This window comes from Emys orbicularis, chromosome 9 (assembly GCF_028017835.1).
Source record: "Emys orbicularis isolate rEmyOrb1 chromosome 9, rEmyOrb1.hap1, whole genome shotgun sequence".
NCBI lineage: Eukaryota > Metazoa > Chordata > Testudines > Emydidae > Emys > Emys orbicularis.
In genome coordinates, this window is record NC_088691.1 from 1,138,210 (window position 1) to 1,155,725 (window position 17,516).

The window sequence follows — 17,516 nt, forward strand, 5'->3', positions numbered from 1 at the left end:
TCACTGCTGCAGTATATTATTGAGGTAAATAAAGTGGATTAATCAATTTTTAAAAAATGTATACATAACACTTAGCTTGCACCTTATACCTTCCAAATGCTTTACTAACATAAACTAGTTAATATGGTGGAGTAAATAATTCAGAGAGTAATTTATTCCACTAATTTAGCTGGTCAAAAGAGATGTTAGGAAGCATAGGGAGTGGGATGGAGACTGGAGAAAGTATTATAATGCCATTACATAAAACTGAATGGTACTCCCTCACCTGAACAGCGTGTGCAGTGCTGGTCACCCCACTCAGAAGGATACAGCAGAATTAGAGGGGCGGGGGGGGGGAGGGAGAGTTCAGAGAAGGATAGATTGGAAAGACTGCAGTTGTTTAGCTAGCCAGGAGACTAATAAGAGGTAACACGATAGAAGCATATAAAATAATAAATGGTCTAGAGAAGGAAGATTGGGAGCTTTTTGTTCTCCCTGTCTCCTAACAAAAGAACAAGGGGACATTCAATAAAACCAAAAGGGGGTAAATTCAAAACTGATACAAAGAAATACCTTTTCACACAATGTGTAATTAGACAGTGGAACTCATGGCCACAGGATGTTATTGAGACCAATAACCTCGTAAGGTTCATAAAGCAACTGGACATTTATATGGATCACAAGAATATCCAGAGTTGTTATTAATTAGAACAAAAAGTGTGGAAGGGATATTAGACTTCAAGTTTCAGGGCTAAGCCAGTATCTTACTATTAGAGACCAGAATGGGACCTGTGAGGGGACGAGTTTACCCCACATCTGTTACTGTGGGGTTCCTATGCTTTTCCTCTTAAGCGTCTGGTGCTGGTTGTTGTCAGAGATAAAACACTGGACTAGATGGACCTCGGGTCCGATTCAAACTGGCAATTCCTATGTTCCTAGACTCTTTTGTTGTTGTTGTTGTTGTTCAGAAATGGCCTGCGAGCAGTTCACATGCTTTTTGTTTTTTATTAGTTATTAATCGACAGCCCATAGATTGTGTGCAAGCAGCTTGCTGCAAATACTTCAGATCCAAAATCTGAGAGGTGCTGGTTATGTTTGTTTGATTTCACAGGTCACATTTTATTGATTCCGTTCCCTGATTGGATGAACATGAATAGTTGGGTTCAAGGTTAAAAATTCACACCCTGTGGCTATTCTCTCAGACGCCCCGTTTCTGTGACGTTCTTGCCAATAAACTTGCTCAACACAAGGTCCATGGAAAGCAAACACAAAAGGGATATGAATGCAGCCAAAACAAAATTACTGAAAGATGCAACCAAGTAGCCACAGGATTGTTCAGCAGGAGCTTCCCAGGTCTGCGATTTGACTGGAGTAAGAACAGCACGTGTTTCTAGAGCGACACACTCACCAGCATCCCGATGCACCTTATTAGCTCAGTTTTAAGGTAATAAAATTACTAAAATCTGAAACCCTGAATCATGAGCGTTAAGAGGCCGCGGTAAATGTTATTTACACAGGGAAGAAAACTTCACGTCATTCCTATTTCCTTCTGGGTTCATTTTCTTATCTGTCTTGTTTCAGATCCTCGTCACCACGTTCTGCCTAGTGTCTGGACCGTGGCAAGTTGAGAAGCATGAGCCCATGTGATGGTGGACAGGAGGAGAATGGCTGTGATGGCAGAAGGGGAAGGAGAAGGGTCTGGCTGCTGTCACCACTCAGTACTGCTCTAGCAGATAATGATTGTAATTGCCTGGTACCAGCCGTGCTGGAGCAGAAAGGAAGCAGGGGGTAATTTACTCTCACAGAGCTGCAGATTCACAGAAGCAAAACCTCATTTCCATTCGCTTGGCATCCTTTAAATCTCCTCCGTGGGGATGCTGCAGTGCTCATGGCTCATTCCCTGTGGCTGGCTCCTCCTGCTCGTGGTGCGACAAGGGAGTGAGGGTAAAACCTCCCTTCCACACCTCTAGTTCCTTTTAACGTAAGGGCTTTTCAGACATGTCCTGGGCAGTGCCTGGGAGGCTCCATCACTATCCCCCGACCTGCCATGTCTCACTCATTGGAAATAGGAATGGGTGCACCTCTTTTCTCGGGGGAGGAGGGTTTTGATTTGTTGCTGCTGGTTCTCGCAGTCCCATTGAGGGCTGGGAGTGTTCACATGCTTCAGGAAGACACTACAAGGCTCTCACCGTGTGGAGCAGAGACACCAGCTCGCTCCGGAGAGTCAGCAGTGGCAGGATGAAGTTAATGAAGTCAGGTTAGGTTACTTAGCACCAGCTGGAAAACTCTGCATGTTCCCACTACTGGGTGCAGCTGGGCTGCGGGGAACCTCTAGCAGCAGCAGTGCCTGCAGCAGCACCATTGTGGCTTTGAACTGTCCAGGAACAAGGCAATGAAGGGGGCACCGGGCTCCAATCACCTCTGCTCCTTTCACCGCATTCCTGGAGCCCAGCAGATGGTAACAGGACTCTGAGGAGTGGGGAGGCTGAGCAGGGAGCATGGATCTGTAGAGGCTTCTTTAGAAGAAGCTCAAATTGCTGGTGAGTGTCCTCCATTTCTTCTTCCAGTGGCCTCCGTACACAGCCACTTGTGGGAGCTTAGCAGGCAATGCAACCTCCCAGGATGGTGGGAGAAGGAGGACTAGTTGACGAGAGAGTGTAGAACCACTCTGCCATATTGGGCATGTGATCTAGATGCCACGTCTACTGAGTGGTGTCTTGTGACTGTGTGGATTGAGCTCCAAGGAGCACTCTACAGATCTCAACTACTGGGATACAGCTCAAAAAAGCCAGAGTTTGCCTTATCTCTGGCTGAAAGGGTTTGAGTCCCTCAGGTATAAGGGACTCTGGTGATAGTTCAGAGCCTGATCCACTTGGACAGGCACTGAGATGTAACGCCCTGGTCCTTGTGACTGTCCCCATAAAACAGAGAGAATCTTGGTGACTTTCTATGTTATTTTGACCCATTTAAATAAAAGACTAATGCCCTCTTAGCACCCACCAGCCTCCACTCCCTAGGGTGAGAGTAAAGTCTGGAAAAGATTACTGACAGAGTCACGGTTTGATTTGGGTGAAAGTCAGTTCCCACCCTGGGCACAAACTCTGGATAAAGAACGAAGGACCACTCTGTCCTGTGAAAGGGAGGTCAGCCCAAGGGCTTGCAGCTTATTAAGTCCCCTAGCTGCAGCAGTAGCTATACTAAAAGCTCCCTTGACAGAAAGATGGAAAAGGGAATATTTTCCCCTGGGTTCAAAGGGAGGCTGTGTGAGCGGAGTGAGGACAAGACTGCGGTCCCAGGTGGGAGGAGGGTCTCTTACCAAAACAGAATTTTGTCAGACCCTTCAGAAACCATTTTACCTCAATAGTAACACAACACCACACAGCTCTTCTACAGCCTCTTCCCCGCAGATCTCAAAGCGCTTCCCGGAGCAGCTCAGCCTCACTGTCCCCATCCTACGCACGAGAAGACAAGCACAGAGAGGGGAAGTGACTTGCCCAGGGTCACCCCGCAGGCCAGTGGAGAGCCCAGCTCGCCCAAGGCCCAGGCCAGTCCTCCGTCTCCTAGGCCACACTAGCACAGGGTGGCTGAATACCATTTTATGCTCTACTCGTACGTGAGAATCAGAGAAACCCAGGAGTGCTCTAAAGGAGGAGAGGGACAGACCCAGCGGTAAGAGGAGAAGGAAATAGTCCAGTATGGACTGAATAGAAGCCACAGATTAAACCATATTATTGATAGCTGTCCAAAGGGAGAATTTATTTAATTTGCAGGGATAGTAGGAACGAGCCGATTGCTTTTAGAACTGGATTAGAGCTGCCAAGTGCAGGGGCAGTGTAAGTGGATATGGCCATGCTGTAACACCCCCTGCTGGCCAAATATTGCACTGCAGGCGCTCCCCAAAATGTGTCGTCTCAGCTCTCCACACACTAGGCACTTCTGGAGAGGTCTTCCCCCTCCAGCCAAGGCACAACACAAGAAATCTCCAAAAAAGAAAGGTTCTTTCAGCCCACTTTCTAGGCACTATTCCCAGCCCTTCCTGCGCTACCTTTGACAGTCTCTGTCTTTCCCCCCTCTGGGCTAGAGCTCTAGCCCCAAGCGGTTTCCCCGGTGTACCCTTTCCGCTCAGACCCTGGCTCAGGGCCTTCCAGAGGAACACGTGATCAAGCCAGCCTTTCCAACAGCCACGTTGCCCTCACCTCGCTCAGCCCTTTCTAAGGCCCAGCTGTCCATCAGGTTATCACCTGCCTCTCCTCAGGCCCACCCCCTCAGGCTGGGAAACAGCTAATTCATTATGGCACAGATGTGGCTGGCCCCATCTCCCCTTAAAGGGGCAGTCATCCTGTGACAGGCAGTCAGAGTCCCACCGAATCCTTCAATGACCATTTACGTTGGTCCGGCTGATTCCTGCTCAGCTGGGCTTTGGTCTGTTTTGGGTATTGTCACGTCCTGCCAGACAGGAAGCCACAGGATAATTATGATGCACTATGGACCATTCCCAGAGAGCCACTGCTTCTCTGCAGAGTTGGCTGGAGAGGATCCTTCCCTGCCTGTTGACATCAAACACTGCTGTAGTGTTGTCGATGACCACTCGAGCCACACACCCTCAGAGATGGGGAAGGAAGGATTTGCTCTCAACTCCACTACACTGATAGGAAAGCTTTCTTCCCCGAGGTTCTAGTGACCATGAATCTTGGAGCCTTGACCATGAGTACTCGAACCACGAAGGGAGTTATCAGAAACTACTTCAAAATCCATTACAAGTTGGAAGTCAAATCCTACTGAGGAAAACAAAGGAATGTAAACTGGCAAGTCAAGTGTCAAAGTGTAATCAGGCAGCCCAAAAAAGAATGTGAAGAGCAACTAGCAAAAGACACGACAACTAACGGCAAAGAAATGTTTAAGTACAGAAGCAAGAAGTCTGCCAAACAATCAGTGGGTCACTGGACAATCGAGGTGCTAAAGGAGCACTCAAGGAAGACAAGGCCATTGTGGAGAAGCTAAATTAATTCTTTACATCGGTCTTCAAGGCTGAGGATGTGAGGGAGATTCCCACACCTGAGCCATTCTTTTTAGGTGACAAATCTGAGGAACTGTCCCAAATTGAGGTGTCAATACAGGAGGTTTTGGAACAAATTGATAAACTAAACAGTAATAAGTCACCAGGACCAGATGGTATCACCCAAGAGTTCTGAAGGAACTCAAATGTGAAATTACAAAACTGTGGCATGTAACCTATCACTAAAATCAGTTTCTGTACCAGATGACAGGAGGATCGCTATTGTGATATCAATTTTTTTTTAAAGATCCAGAAGCGATCCTGGCAGTTACAGGCTGTTAAGACTAACTTCAGTACGAGGCAAATTAGTTGAAACTACAGTAAAGATCAGAATTACAAGGCATACAGATGAACATGATTTGTTGGGGAAGAGTTAACATGGCTTTTGTAAAGGGAAATCATGCCTCACCTATTAGAATTGTTTGAGGAGGTCAACAAACATGTGGACAAAGGTGATACGGTGGATATAGTGTAGTAGTGGTATTGTATTGGACTTTCAGAAAGCCTTTGACAAGGTCCCTCACCAAAAGCTCTTAAGCAAAGTAAGCTGTCATGGGATAAGAGAGAAGGCTCTCTCATAGATCAGTAACTGGTTAAAAGACAGGAAACAAAGGGTAGGAATAAATGGTCAGTTTTCAGAATGGAGAGAGGTAAATAATGGTGTCCCCCAGGGTTCTGTACTGGGACCAGTGCTGTTCAGCATATTCATAAATGAGATGAAAAACAGGTAAACCTTGAGGTGGCAAAATTTGCAGATGATACAAAATTACTCAAGATAGTGAAGTCCAAATGAGATTGCAGAGTTACAAAGGGATCTCATAAAACTGGGTGACTGGACAACAAAATGGCACATGAAATTCAACATTAATAAATGCAAAGTAATGCACATTAGAAAACATAATCCCAATCATACATACAAAGTGATGGGGTCTAGCTTAGCTGTTACCACTCAAGAAAGAGAACTTGGAGTCATTGTGGATAGTTCTCTGGAAACATCCACTCAATGTATATACTGGCACTAGAAAAGGTTCAGAAAAGGGCAACTAAAATGATTAGGGGTTTGGAACGGGTCCCATATGAGGAGAGATTAAAGAGGCTAGGACTCTTCAGCTTGGAAAAGAGGAGACTAAGGGGGGATATGATAGAGGTATATAAAATCATGAGTGATGTGGAGAAAGTGGATAAGGAAAAGTTATTTACTTATTCCCATAATACAAGAACTAGGGGTCACCAAATGAAATTAATAGGCAGCAGGTTTAAAACAAATACAAGGAAGTTCTTCTTCACGCAGCGCACAGTCAACTTGTGGAACTCCTTGCCTGAAGAGGTTGTGAAGGCTAGGACTATAACAGCGTTTAAAAGAGAACTGGATAAATTCATGGTGGTTAAGTCCATTAATGGCTATTAGCCAGGATGGGTAAGGAATGTGTCCCTAGCCTCTGTTTGTCAGAGGATGGAGATGGATGGCAGGAGAGAGATCACTTGATCATTTCCTGTTGAGTTCACTCCCTCTGGGGCACCTGGCATTGGCCACTGTCAGTAGACAGGATACTGGGCTAGATGGACCTTTAGTCTGACCTGGTACGGCCGTTCTTATGTTCTAAGGGCCAATGTTGGCACAGGAACAAATGGATATAAACTGGCCATCAAGTTTAGGCCTGAAATTAGATAAAGGTTTCTAACTATTAGAAAAGTTCTGGAACAGCCTTCCAAAGGGAGCAGTGGAGGCCAAAAACCTAACTCGTTTCAAGACTGAGCTTGATAAGTTTATGGAGGGGATGGTACAGTGAGACTGCCTACAATGGTTTATGGTCCTTCCACAGCTGTTATTAGCAAATATCTTTGATAGCCAGAGAGGGAACACTAGATGGAGAAGGCTCTGAGTTACTACAGAGAATTCATTCCCAGGTGCCTGGCTGGTGGGTCTCATGCACGTGCTCAGGGTCTAACTGATTGCCATATTTGTGGGTGGGAAGGAATTTTTCCTCAGGTCAGAAGGGCAGAGACCCTGGGGGGGGGTTGCACTTTCTACTCCAGCGTGGGGCACGGTCACTAGTGTAAATGGTGGATTCTCTGTAACTTAAAGTCTTTAATGATTTGAGGACATCAGTATCTCAGCCAGAGGTTAGGGGTTTGATACAGGAGTGGGTGGGGGAGGTCTGTGGCCTGTGATGTGCAGGAGGTCAGACTAAATGATCACGCTGGTCCCTTCTGGCTGAAAGTCTGTGAGTCTACGAATAAGCAGGGCATACAAGTTATGAACAGACGCACACTGCTAGGCCCTGGCCTCCGCGACAGGGCACACAGCCCATCAGTGATCAGAGAGCCTGGTGCGCTGGGCCTGGGATCGGACCTGAGGCCTGAACCAGTAAGCAAAAAGCCAGGCTCTGAGCAAATGGCAGGCCCTGTCATACAGCAGATACTTGCTTACGAGTTTGCTGTCCGGCACACGAACTTGGCAGAGGCCTGGCAAGCGTCACTAAGACACAGGCACCCCTAAGTATCAGGTCTCCAAGTAAACACATTCCTGGGGATTGTACAGGAACACACCGTCCCCGAGCAAGACAAGGACGGGAGGACAGACTAATGGACAGAGATGTTTTATTCGAATCCACAGGTACCAGGTGTAAGGTGGTAACTGGTCACGACAGGAGTGTGGTACGTAAGTTGTTTGTAGCTATGTGTAAGAGAGAAGCCACAGGAGGACCAGCTTTGTCCGGCTGAAAGGGCAGCAGGAAGTTCCGCTGCTGATGGGAGTCAGGCATATATGTGTTAGCGTACCTGTAACCACTGAGCCGGGCGCTAGGACTGGACTTCGGTGACAATAAACCCGTCCGAGCCTTCGCCACCCAGCCGAGTCTGTGCTCTTCCTGAGTGAGGCTGCTGGGCCAGCTGTCAGCAGTGAGCGGGCGCAGCACTCGGCAGAACACCCACCTCTACATTGCAACAAAAGACCCGTGGCCCGGCTGCAGCTCGCCCGGATCAGCTGAGCTGCAGGGCTATAAAATTGCACTGTGGAGTCTGGGCTCGGACTGAAGCCAGCCTCGGAGACCCTGTGACGGGGAGAGGGTCTCAGAGCTCAGGCTCCAGCCCAAGCCCAAAGGTCTACACTGAAATCTGACAGCCCCGAAGCCCGAGCCACACGAGCCTGGGTCAGCTGACCCGCAGGGACAGGCGCCATGATAAAGGCAGCCCCTTACAGAGCGCGGTCTCAGGCCTGGTGCCAGGCAGAGGGGCCGGGAGCAGATACTCTTCTGCAGTGGATCTCACGGCTGTCAAAGCCTAGGAAGGTGTGAGCGGGGCAATAACAAAGAACAAACGACGCATGAGACTATGGTATCCTGGTAAAATGCAGGGGGGTGATCAAATCAGAGGTGAAACAGCCCATTATGTAAAGAAAGGGGCAGTGATCAGCACAAGTATACAGCCCAATAAAGAACACAGTCTCTTCCCTGGGCCTGGACCACCTGCTCCACCATCACCCACTCCAGCTTCCTGACTTCTGAGTTTCCTTCCTGCTGGCATTGCTTCAGTTTGCACTGGCAGAGCTGTGGGTAACAGAGGCCTGTATGGAACCGATACCACTATTCCCTTTACGGTTACAGGGACCAGGGCGGTGCCCCACCTGGGAATGGAAGACAAGACCTTCCCTCTTATTTTCCTGGTGCTTCGTTCACTCTAACATTAAACATCCCAAGCTGCAGGGCTCTCTCCCCTTCCCTGGGCCTCAGACATTTCACATTGACCCCGACTTACAGGGAACTATTGGGCTGACTCAATTCCATCCCATTCCTGCTCCTTGTTAGAAGTGAGCAAACAGTGCCAACATTTTCCTTTACTTCAAACATGAATTTCAACGTAGATGAGTCCAGGGCTCTTTTGCATTCCCCTTCCCCCATCCTGTAATGCTCAAGCTTCCCTCGCCCTAATTCTGGCCCAACACACACTGGGAACGTCCCCATCATGCCTGGACGTGTGGATAGTCACCAAAAATGAATTTCAAATTTTAGCTTTGATTGCAATATCCAAACTTCATGCAACAGTATGTTGGTTAGTTGCATTAGGCAGCCAGCGGGGAACAGAAGATGCTCCATGTAACCTAACAAACCAACAACGCACATATTCCACAGTCTGAATATTGAATATCCAGCTATTCAGAGGGGGCGAAATCGGGCCCTGCACACTACCAGGCATTCCAACACTTTAAGTCTGCCTTCGACTGGCCCTCTGAACAGGGTGGATTTCACCCAGAAGAAATTATTTGCCCAGTTCTATATCCCCTAGCACCACATTACAGTATTCCTTTCCCTCCTCGGTTAGCATGCCACTGACTCTGTTGTCTACATGACACTGATTGAGGGCCAGATTCGTCCTGTACCATGATCAGTGGAACTGGAGTCAGAGGGCTATGTTCCCTGGAGGGCAGTTATGGAGGGGCCATCAGGAAAGCGTGTGTGAGAGGAGCTAGGCTGCAAGCAAGGCAGCCGCACCCACAGAGCAGTGCACAGGGTTTAATAAAGTCCCACTATTCAGCTTAATGTGCATCCAGCTTCCCTCTTCGCTAATGCAACCCCCGGGGCGGAGGGCAGTGGGGATGCCCTTCTCTGGTCAGGGGCTGCTGGTTCCACCCCCGGAGCAGTGATTACAACACACAAGCCCTGCCCCTGCCACTCCCCTTCTCACCCTCACCTGCCCCCAAATGCCCGCTACAGGGGGACCGCTGCATTCCCCAGAGGGGCCTCATCGGGTATGTCTACACTGCAGCTGAGTGTGTGTCTGACACTGGCGGTGGCTCAGGCTAGCCACCCAAGCTTGGACCCAGTGGTCAGGCGGGCTTGGACTTGGGCGCCACCACGTCCACACGGGTGCTTTTAGCCTGTTAGCTCAAGTAGAGCTAGTGCAAGGCTGTCTACCTGAGCTGGAAAGCTCTCTCCGAGCTCAGCGTAAACATTCCTCTAGGTCCCATAGCATGGGGATTCCCCCCGTTAACCTCGCTCCCTAACTCAATCCCTCTCTAATCAGCTTTGCTGCTCCTCTCTGAGGGCTTGTCTTCATATACAGAGCTATGGCGGCAGTGGAGCACTTCCAGGAAGACAGGAGAGCGTCTCCTGTCGGCGTAGTTAATCCTCCGCCCCGAGAGGCGGGAGCTCAGGAGGGAAGAAGCTCTCCCCGCAACATAGCGCTGTCTGTGTAGAGGGTCTGTGTAGGGGGTAACTATGTCGCGCATTGGGGTGGATTTTTCACACCACTGAGCGACATCGTTCTACGATACAGACTTATATCAGTACACCTGGCCTGAGTTCACTTCAGTTTGTCAGTATCTGTCAGACACCACTCTCCGGGTGCAATCACACCACAGGCATGCAGGGAGGGACTACTTCTTCTCCTTGTCCCAGGATGTGATGCAGCTGCATATTCAGACCAAACGTTTGCTGGCCTCCTGAATTGCCAGCTCATGTGTTTATTTTCACTCCTCAGTCTCTTTCAGCTTTACAGGTTCCCAGGAGATAGGCCTCCTGGGTTATTGTTCTGCCCTGACGTGCTGTGCAATGCAGGCATACTGCACTGTGCTTCAGCTTCCCCCTATGTAAGATGGGGATTCGCCAGCCCTGACAAGTCTTAAATCAAGGTCGGACCTTCTTCTAAAAGCTCTGCTCTAGGAATTTGTTTGGGGCAGTTCTGTGGCTTGTGCTATAGAGGAGGTCAGACTGGGTGATCACGGTGTCCCTTCTGGCCTTGGAATCTATGGAAATGCAGATAGTGATATTTACTGATGAAACAAGCATGTTGGAAGGCTTAGTTAATTGTTCCCAGGGATCTATCCTGATCAGCAGTCAGGTGGAGGGGAAAAAAGTTGTGGTACTTTCCCAAGGTCCTCCCACAAATTAAGCCCTGCCTCTTTGAGAAACTCACGTGGGATTGTGTAATTTTTCAGAATATGCTCATCCCTCTCTTGCATGTTTTGATCAGCAGTCACATAGTTAACAATGGGGACATTTAAATGATAGTCACAGGGCCAGAGTGAGCTAAACGGGACAGCACCTTCCTTCCAGAGCCATTGCAGGCTGTCTGCACACTCTGGCAGGCATCGCCTGGTCAGTTTACACTTGGATCACAATTTGCAAGGTTTTCTCAGTAATTACCAGAGCTGGAGGCTCAGTTTTGTAAAACGGATGTTCAGATTTAGGAGCAGATGGAGACTCTTAAAAAAAGACAAGTACCAGCTCCCCAAGCTACAATGAGCCAGCCCATTTCAACCCCAAATCCTGATCGGCAGCACTTGGCTGCTCTTCCCGTCCTTGGCCTCTTCTGAGCAAGGGAGTGAAACTGTAAGTTCTTATCCCAAATTGTGTAGTCATTTTTTGATGTGGGCAATTATCTAGATTGAAAAGATCAACCTCATTTCAGAGCAGTCAGGTAACGATGCTTTCTACTAGGGGCTTGGCTAAAATGCTGCAGTGACACCGCTGTCCTGTTGCAGCTGAGCGGCTGTAGCGCTTCAGTGAAGATCCCCCTATGCGGACAGCAGGGGTTCTCCTGTTGGCATAGGTAATGCACCTCCTCAAGAGATGGTAGCTGGGTCGATGGGAGAATTCTCCTGTCAATCTCACACTGTCTACACCAGGGGTTAGGTTGGTTTAACTGCATGGCCCTGGGGGTGGATTTTTCACACCCCTGAGAGATGTAGTTATACTGACCTCATTTAATAGCGGACCAGGTCTGAGTCTGGAAGTCTGAATCCAATGAAGCATGTGGCCAGAATGAATTTTTCTGTTTTGAGGCCAAAACCAGGATATTTAGAATTGCCACTAATCAGACACCTGTCTGTCTCTGTAACTTGAGATGTGGTGAATGTTGGCACATGAAAACACTCATTGAGGAAATTAACATGCTATAAACACAAGTCATTTTAGTATCACATAGGGCAACTTTGCAGTGTTTTTACACAAAGCACAGGGAGTGGCTTTCTGTCAATGGTGGCATGTACAGAGTCTAACCAGTGATCAAAAACAGCCTGCCTCTAACCCTGTTTCTAAACAGAATGTGAGCTGCTGTCTGCCCCATATTCCCTGTAACACACGGGGGGTGCTTAAACCAATCCCCGGGGCAGCCATGAACAGCCATGCCACGCCCTCGAGATCTGCCCTTCCTTACAATGCTGCTGGGACAGGATACAATTTTCCAGGTGTAGGGTTTTTGCTTTGGTTTGGTTTGAAGTGGGAGGGGAGAACTAAGGACCAGCACACAAGCCTGCCTGGATGCTGAAGGATGCCTTATCCCCCATCAGTCTATTGTGGAAGAGGTAGGTTTGTGGCCTGAGCCATCCAGAATTTGCCGTCTGAAACAGAGGGGTACAAAGATTGAAGAATTCAGAAAAGGGCCTTTACGTACCCCAAGTGATCCTTCCCGGAACTGAGACCAGCAGGGGGGATCCCTGGGACAAGAGTATTTATAGTAACCCCCAGAGCAGAGGAGGGGGCATATCGGGGGTTAGCAAGGGGACCCGTACGGTGTGAGCCTGCAGATGGCAGGGGGTCCCACAGACAACAGACTGTATTGTCTCTTGCCTGTTCTTTGACACTATACTTCCTGCTGTGTTACCAAAACCTAGTGACTCATTTTCAGTCATGTCCACTTTTATCCTACATGTTTTCCACACCATGGTTGACACTGTACATAGCGCAGATAAATAATACATGCTCGCCTTCCTTCACTGCTCCAGCAAGGGCCTGCCGCGCTCATTCAGCGCCGAGTGCCACCGGGCAGTCATCATGGGCCCGTGTGTTTGCTCTTCCCGAGCTGGGACAACAGGAGAGTGTTTGAATCGTAGCCCTACTCCTCTGAGACAAGTCACAGAGGCTGAGCTGCTGGATGTACTCCTGGGGTACGTCTACACAGCAAAGAAAACCCGTGGCTGGCCTGCACCAGCTGACATGGGCTCGCAGGGCTCGGGCTGTTTCATTGCTGTGTAGACTTCCGGGCTTGGGCTCAAGTCTGAGCTCTGGGAGCCTCCCACCTCGCAGGGTCCTAGAGCCTGAGCCTGGACATCGACACAGCAATGAAACAGCTCCGCAGGCCGAGCCAGCTGGCATGGGCCAGCCCCGGGTTTTTCTTTGCTGTGTAGACAGACCCTTGGCTGCCTATTACAAGTCTGTGATGGTGTCATGAAGGTGAGCATGGAACGGCCGTATGAGTGTGGTAACTAGGGCTGGACACCATGACTGCAGCAAGGTTTGCCGGTGGACGCTCAGTAGGCAAAACGTGAGGGCTTTACCCATTGGCAGCAATGTGTCTGGCTATCCAGCCTCACAACACAAGTTCAAAGAGGCCGTGGCAAAATCAGCAGTGCCCATGCGGCATACAGTGCTCTGCTGCGTCCGCTCCTGGCTGACCATCCTCAGAGTTAGGAGTTCCCCAACTCCTGCTCAGTGTGGACCACATCTTAACAAAGAGATTGTCTTGTAGCCACCGCTGCTCCAGTCAGTCACACTCCGGTACCATCTTTGTGGCTACTGCAGGGCAATTGGAACAGTACCAGTATTTCAGGTACTGTATTTATAGCTGTCTTCTCGTGTAAACAAGGAGCAGCAGCTAGCAACATGTGACCCACCAGCTCTCTGCAGGGTACCCGGCAAGTGCTCCATGGGCCATAGTCTGGGTCTGACAACCACCAGAAGAAGATGGCAATGCTCTGGAGTTGCTTTTCATGCTGATTTCTTGGAATGGCCATCAAAGATTTTGTATCATCTGAGAACAAAGGGAGGTTTCCTCAGTCCCCGGGGCACCTCTGACACACTCAGCACCGTCTACAGGGCAGATATGCTTTTTATAACCCACACTCTGTGCTGGGTAAAAAACCCCTATATGTGAAAATCTATTATGCTAATGCACAAAAACCCCCAACCCCCTGGCAGGGGAGTTCTGACCCTATACAGGGTGCATGGACTGTGTCTTAGCACAGAGTCCCCTACGCACACTGAACCCACTGGCTACAGTCCGTGTTGAACGATACTTCTCTTTGGAGACGTTCTTCCAGAGGGGACTTGGGTTACACTGGAAGGACATTGCTGTCTGGGTGGCGTTTGGCGCCAGTGGCTCTCTCTGCAGGATTACGGACAGGCTGCAGGGGCCTGTGAGAGGACGTCTGGAAGCCATTGATGGAGCATGTGCAGAAAGTGGATTCGGATTCACAGGTAGGTATTTACTTGTGCACAGAACTGGCCCACGAGGGGGATTACCCTCCAAGGGATTCTTTCATTACGGTGCTCAGCTTGTAGGGCGATAAGCGTGGGATAAAAACCCACACAGAGCAGAATTTAACGCACTGGGGAATTGCATCTGGAGCGCTGGGCTCTGTTAGATTCAATGCTGTGGTGGATGCTGGGTTCTCTACAAAACCCGGAGATCCCTGCCCCAAATGCTGCCAGTTGAAGGTGATAAGACAAAATGCACCAGGTCTCTAAACCCAAGGCCTCCCCTGGATTTACAGCCAGTAAGATCCACACAATAGCAACCCAGACACAGCCACGTGTGGCCCTTGATTTTGGTGTCCGTAGCCCTGGGTACAGCTGATTTTCTGGACACATTTATGGGTGCCTGGATCAGACCCCCGGGATCAGCCTCTAGAGATGATTGGGATAATTTGCCAGCTGTCTCCATGGTGATTAGTGTGCTCTAATAATCTAATCAAACCCACCAGAACAGGGCAGTAGGAATAGACCTCAAATCACAGAGAGGCAAGACAGGGCTCCCAGCCAAGGAGCTGGGAGTGGGGGAGGAGGACAGAGACAGTAAGCTACCAAGATGGAGGGAGAGGGAGTAGAAGGAAACAAGACAAAGAGAAGGAAGAAAAGTGAGGGGCTATCTTGAGCCTCTAAGGCCCAGCTTGCGCTTCTGGAGAACTGGGGCTCAGGCAGGGACTCAGTCCCAGGGAGGCTGGAGCCGCTGTCTCCATGTATGGGTCTGTGTGGAGTTGGGGGGCCAGGGCCAAGGCCCCCCGGAGGAGCCCATGGCCAAGGCCCCCTGGAGGAGCCCAGTATTGGTTGTGATGTCAGTCTCACAGGTCCTTGTGATCCCTGCGTGCAAAGCTGGATGCAGGGACATGGAGAGAGGGGGAACTGCCTGCACCCTCTGCCTTCATTGCCCATCTGCACGGGGCCCGGCACAGCTGAGCCAGGGGCTGGCGCTGGTGAGGGAGGAAGAACAAGAGGATGGTGGCCAAAGTGGAAAGAGAGAGAACCAAGTGGCAAGAGGGAGAGTCTCACTCACTGCCTTGTTGAGCTCCAGGCAACAGGCAGAGGAGACAAACCCGGAACAAAAAGGAGCTTTTAATCCCAAACTGCCTTCGGCCTGCTCAGGGCAAAGCCCGTGCTGTCCCCCTGCTGGATGCCTGCCCCAGGGCTCCTGTTCCCTTCTAGAAAACAGGTTCCTCTTTCAGACTTACTGGTAAAATGGCATCAGCAAATGGGATCCAGATGGCCCCGGGCTCCGACCAGCTGGGCAAGGCTGGCTCTTTCTGCGGCACTGGGAGGAGCCCGGCTCACCTGGGGGCATGATTCGATTATGAAGACTGGAAAGGGAGCACAACGCCAGCCATTCGGACAGTGAGCTCTGCAGGGCAGGGACTGGCTCTGACTCTAGGTCTGCAGAGCTGCTCTAGATCGTCAGCACATGTTCAGATTTAAACCCTGCTCTCTGCTCTGAGCGGGTCGTAGAGAACCTTTCACCGCAGCCATCAGCGTCCCAGACTGCAGGGAAGCATGGGGTGATGCCCCTACATCGGGACTCTGCGTCAACGCATATTGGAGCAAGCTGGTGCTGAGAGCAAGGCCAGATCTTGGCAGCTCAGCAGGGTCAGACGCACGAGCTAGCCACGCAGCCAGCAGGGAGGGAGAGGAGACACGCCCAGGCGGGAGAGGAGATGGTGCTGGAGGTAGCCCTGGGCTGAGATTTAAGACAAAGGTAAGTGGATGCATCAAGTAGTGCGGAGGATTCAGTTGCTGTTTCCCCTCCCTCCGACTCAGCACTGACCTACCCACCAGCCTGGTGCTGGCCCGCCCTGGGCTGCGTGCGGAACTGGCATTTGTGTCACATCGAAAATGCTTGGCCACAGAGGTGCCACCTGGGGACTACTGACCCCGTGTGCAATACTCCGTCCTGAGACAGAGGACCAGCAAAGCCCGGCACAAGGCAGCTCCAAAGCTGCCCCCCGGGTTCAAGAGGAGGGTGGCTGCCATGTGCTGCCTCCTAAGAGAAATAGGTGCAGCTGGCAGAGGCCTGGCACACTGTCAGTGCGTCTCTCAGCGGGGTAAAGTCGGAGTGCCCCAGGGCTATGCAGCCAGCGCTGCAGGAACCACTATTCATCCCAGCCGCTGTCCACTGTGCTTCCTCTCTGCCCTGGGCAGGGACACTGCTAAGGGTCTGGCCAAACCCATCCGCTGAACGGCGGGGGCAGGGCTGAAGTGGGTCTCATGGGTCACCAGGTTAAAACCCCTGTCCAGTAAGATTAGCCTCTCTGGTTCCCCCACCCCCAAGTATATGTTCCCTTCCCCGGAATCCGCCCCCAGAGTCCATTCCCCACTCTCTCCCCCACCCTGCCTTCCTGCTGCTAACACCCTCTGCACGATCTCCACGGAGACGGCTTCCTTGCTTTCCGCCTGGGGGCTGGTGAATTTGCCAATCGCTCTGATCAGAGCTTTGCTTTCAGGTAATAGCTCCCCTAGTGATGCTGAGAAACGCCACATGGGGTGGATGGACAGAAGCAGCACTAAAATGGCCTTCCCTCGGCAAAGGGGCTGGGAACAGCTGGTGTGAGGTGTGAGCAGAGGAGCAGCTCTAGAGAGGCCAGTTCCCCCTCCGCCCCCCCGGATAACAGCCATGCTAGGATGGAGCAGTATCCCCAGGGCCCAGGCAGGCAGGGGACCCCGGGGAGCGGTATCCCCAGGGCCCAGGCAGGCAGGGGACCCCGGGGAGCGGTATCCCCAGGGCCCAGGCAGGCAGGGGTTCCCGGGGAGCGGTATCCCCAGGGCCCAGCCAGGCAGGGGATCCCGGGGAGCGGTATCCCCAGGGCCCAGGCAGGCAGGGTTAACGTGTTATTTCTATAGAAAAAAATGAAAATCCAAGCAGGAGACTTACAGAGATCCCTGGTTCCAAGGAGTCCGTGTTCACGATAATGGGAGCAGGGTTAGCCTGTTAGAGAGATGGAGACAAAACCCAGAGTATCACACCGCTGAGCTATGGGTCCCCATGCTCCAAGCCACCCAGCCACCCTCTCCAAGACCTGCCCACCAGACACACAATCACACGGCACTTAACAGAAGAGCAAGACATGAAAATAAGGCAGTGTTCTCTGGCACTCTCCCTCCACCACCCCATGCTCTCAGATACCCCACCCAGGCTGCCTCTCTCTTTGGGCAATAGAGACCTGGCAAGATTCTCACAGGCTTTCCAGGTGCCGCATCCAGTCCAGTAGCGTTCCAGT

The 17,516-nt window shown here is 50.7% G+C and overlaps 1 protein-coding gene across 5 annotated transcripts in view; it reads right to left on the reverse strand.

Moving 5' to 3' along the window:
- The window catches only part of DLG3 (discs large MAGUK scaffold protein 3), a 177,215-nt gene that overhangs the window by 75,893 nt on the left and 83,806 nt on the right, over positions 1 to 17,516 (reverse strand). For 3 of the 5 annotated variants that reach the window (XM_065411040.1, XM_065411042.1, XM_065411041.1), the window contains one exon: positions 17,171 to 17,224. The exons of the other annotated variants lie outside the window; for them this stretch is intronic. In XM_065411040.1, the coding sequence (XP_065267112.1) occupies positions 17,171 to 17,224 (54 nt within the window). The remainder of the gene's footprint in view (positions 1 to 17,170; positions 17,225 to 17,516) is intronic. 5 annotated transcript variants of the gene reach the window in all.